At 36.7% G+C, this 3,489-nt stretch overlaps 1 protein-coding gene across 2 annotated transcripts in view; it reads right to left on the bottom strand.

Annotated features, from left to right (window-relative positions):
* The window catches only part of LOC109715953 (piriformospora indica-insensitive protein 2-like), a 3,711-nt gene continuing 2,048 nt past the window's right edge, over positions 1,827 to 3,489 (bottom strand). Inside the window, exons 2-3 of one of the 2 annotated variants that reach the window (XM_020241200.1) lie at positions 2,857 to 3,277; positions 1,827 to 2,769 (exon numbers count right to left, since the gene is read on the bottom strand). In XM_020241200.1, the coding sequence (XP_020096789.1) occupies positions 2,033 to 2,769; positions 2,857 to 3,277 (1,158 nt within the window). In that variant the 3' untranslated portion in view covers positions 1,827 to 2,032. Of the gene's footprint in view, positions 3,278 to 3,489 lie in introns of both variants that reach the window. The other variant, XM_020241199.1, reaches the window with a different exon arrangement.

Here is a 3,489-nt window from a genome sequence, read left to right as displayed (position 1 = left end):
CAAACAGTGAGCCTACTCTTCAAAAGAAGCAGCAGCAGCAGCAGCAGCACTGCATCAACAGCAACAGCAGCAGCAGCAAAGCAGCAGCAGCAGCCTCCCACTCTATGCTGTTCTTCTACACAGCTGCACAGCTCTGCTGTATGTCTCCAACTGTAGCAGCCTAGCAGTGCTTGGAGAATCCAGGCTAAGTTGTTGATTGATCAAAAAAGAAAAAGAGAAAAAAAACATAGCTAGTTTACTCACGCTTTGTTTGGTATCGAGTCCCATCAAACGCTATTAGATAAGATAGAGTTGGAATAAAAAATATATAAAAATATATTTCTACGTTCTTCGATGAAACCGCAGAAAATATATTGTAACCGACTCATCGCGATATGCGAAACGCAATATTAGGTATAAAAACAAACATAGTATTTTTTCATCGTACTTTCTCATTGCACGTAACGCTATTTCCCCGCAATTCCAAACGAAGCCTTAAATATTTGGGACAATTGCTTATATACTCCTAAAAAGTTTCCGATTGACTTTTTTATTTACCCTTTTTGGAAAGTTAATATTAAAAATACCTTTTTAAAGTTCCAAAGTTTTTTAAATATAGTGATAGAGTTAAATTCTCTTAGTAAATTGTTAGTAATAACCGTTATCTCTATTAAATTACTATTTTGTCCTTTCAAATATATCCTTTTATTATCACCAACTTTTCTTATTTGCCTTTAATGTGGGGCAAAAGAAGTATTTTGACTTTTTGTATTTTCAAATATACTCTTCTAGTATCACCAATTTTTTTAATTTGCCCTTAAGTTAGGGACAAAATATGTATTTTACTATTTTTTAACTATTATAAAAATTTAATTCAGATTTAACCTGGAATGATTTAACGGGCACTAACAGTAGGGGCATTTTTCAATAACGAAAAAATATATAAAAGATTTATTTGAAATAAAAAAATAGAGGTAAATAAAATATTTTAAAAATTTTGAGAGGTATAGGGGCAATTATCACTAAAGATTTTGGTTCTTAGAAATAAAAATAAGATAAAAAAATAAGAAAAAACTTCAAATACCGCCCCTATAATTTTGTACTTTTTTATTTTAATACCTTGTGGTTTAAAATGTATCAATTTAATACCCCGTGATTTCAAATTTTTTTTATTATCCCATCTACTAATTTTTTTCGTTAAATTAGTGACAAAGTTAAAACTAAAAGGTATTAAAATGAATATTCGATAAATCTAGATGAAATATCTGAAGTTTTTTATATATAATTTAATAAAATGTTAACGAAGGAGTTGACGAGAAAAAAAAAAAACAAAATACAAAATTGATACATTTTAAATCATATGGTACTAAAATTAAAAAAGGCGAAACTACAGAAGTAATATTTCAAGTTTACCCAAAAAAATAAAATACCAATCTCTTCATCTTCTGCATTAAATTATAGCCCACATTGTTTGGACTGCCCTCCACTCCTTTCAAATCACACTCTGATCTGCTGCAACTTTCTGCAATGATTTGAGAAGGCAATTTGTTTGCCTTTCTGTTTCACTGTTGCTGCAATGTACAAAAAATTTCAAAAATTAAAAAAAAATTTTTAAAAAAAACCTTAAAATCCACTGCTAAAACTACTAACCATGTATCATTGATTAGTCTTTTAATAGGTATCTCAAGTTTAACCCCTAATAAAATACCCATTTTAAAAGAATTAAACTCATTAATAACACTGCTAAATATATAATATATAACACTGACTCATTAATAATATTTCGAAATTAACAATTCTAACAAAACAAACAGCAAATTAATGATATGATTAGTGCTCACTTTCCATTCAACTATTTAGCACTAGAATTAATTCCATTTAATGATCTCATTTCCCAACCATAATATTCCTTGCTTCCATCTTATACATTACAAAGATATACAAATATTAGCCAAAAAAGCAACTATAGATGTATAATCATAAGTCAAAACAACTTACAAAACTAAGATCACTAACTCCCCCTCACAATTTTTTTTTTTTTTTTTTTTTCCAACTACAATACCATAACCAAAAGAAACGCCGCGACGATCTCTTGAACAACAAGAACCCACCAAAATCCGTCGATTTTAGAACCCGATAACCCGAACGAAGCCAACAAGCTCGAATTCGCGTTCGCATCCGGGTTCTTGCTATCCACCTTGTTTCGCAAACCCGAATCGCCATCCGAAGCTTGTTGCACACCCTTGCATTGTTGCACACCAAGAGGGGCCTTCCCTACACCCGTCACCGCGACATCGTAACACAAATTCGGGTTGCCCCACGACGCAAATCTCCTCCCCATTTTGTCGTAGAATCCTGCGGAGAACCCGAGCCTTCCGGTGAAGTTGTTCCCATTGAGGTAAAGAGCACTTAAGTTAGGCAAAGTTTCGAGATCCCGCGGAACGACGCCGGTTAAGTGATTGTTGTCCAATGCTAAGAACCTCAATCCCCGCAAACTTGTCATTGTTTCGGGGATCTTTCCGGTGAGACCCATGTAAGAAAGATCCAATGTGGTGAGACTCAACATGTTCTCCCACGTGAATTCGATCAAAGTACCGCCGAACGGATTGTTCGAGAGGAGCAAATCTTGCAGAGAGACCATTCCGTTAAGCGATCGATCCGACCCGCAGGATAAGTTATTGTTCCTGAGATCTAAGAGTGTGAGATTCTTCAAGTTCGCGAGCTCGAAAGGGAGGCTCCCATTGAGTGAATTGCTACTTAGATCGAGCTTTAAGAGCGAGCTCAATTGACCTAGCGACGGAGGTAGAGAACCAGTTAGCGAATTCCTACTAAGATCCAATATCAAGAGCTCAGTTGAACTGTGATTGTTGTTATTACCAAGGGAAGTCGGAATTCGGCCCGAAAACTTGTTCCCGGAGAGCACGAGCCGTCGGAGATTGAACAAGTTGCCGATTTCGCGAGGGAGCTCTCCGGTTAGGCCGTTTTCGACCATGACGAGTGATCGGAGATTGGTGAGTTGGCCGACTAAGGGCGGGATCGGCCCGACGAGACCCGGGTTCGACCGGAACTCGAGTGTTTCCAAGCTGTTTGAGAGAGACTCCCAACCGGAGGGCGGAATCGACGACGGTCGGTCGACGGAGAAGCAATTGTAGAGAGAGAGAGCTTTTAAATGCTTGAGATCGAAGATCTCGGCGCCGAATTTCGCGTCGGGAGCGCATTGAAGCGAGTTTTCGAGGACCGGCCCGATGTTTAGAACTGTGATGTACCACAATCCATCAAAGAGATCACATGATACTCCCTGCATTAGATAAGAGTTTTGGTTTAAGTACAAATTAGAACAACAAACACCAACATTTACGCGGGAAATTCGCTGGTAAAATATGCGTAATTTTTCGCCAAAAATAGGGATAAAATATGCCATGAATCCTTTAGTTGAGTTTAAGCACAAATTAGAACAACAACTACAAAAATTTACACGAAAAATTCGCTAGTAAAATATGTGAGATTTTT

The sequence above is a fragment of the Ananas comosus genome, linkage group 10 (genome assembly GCF_001540865.1).
Source record: "Ananas comosus cultivar F153 linkage group 10, ASM154086v1, whole genome shotgun sequence".
NCBI lineage: Eukaryota > Viridiplantae > Streptophyta > Magnoliopsida > Poales > Bromeliaceae > Ananas > Ananas comosus.
Note: the sequence above shows the minus strand (reverse complement) of the source record. Positions and strands in the feature narration are given on the sequence as shown.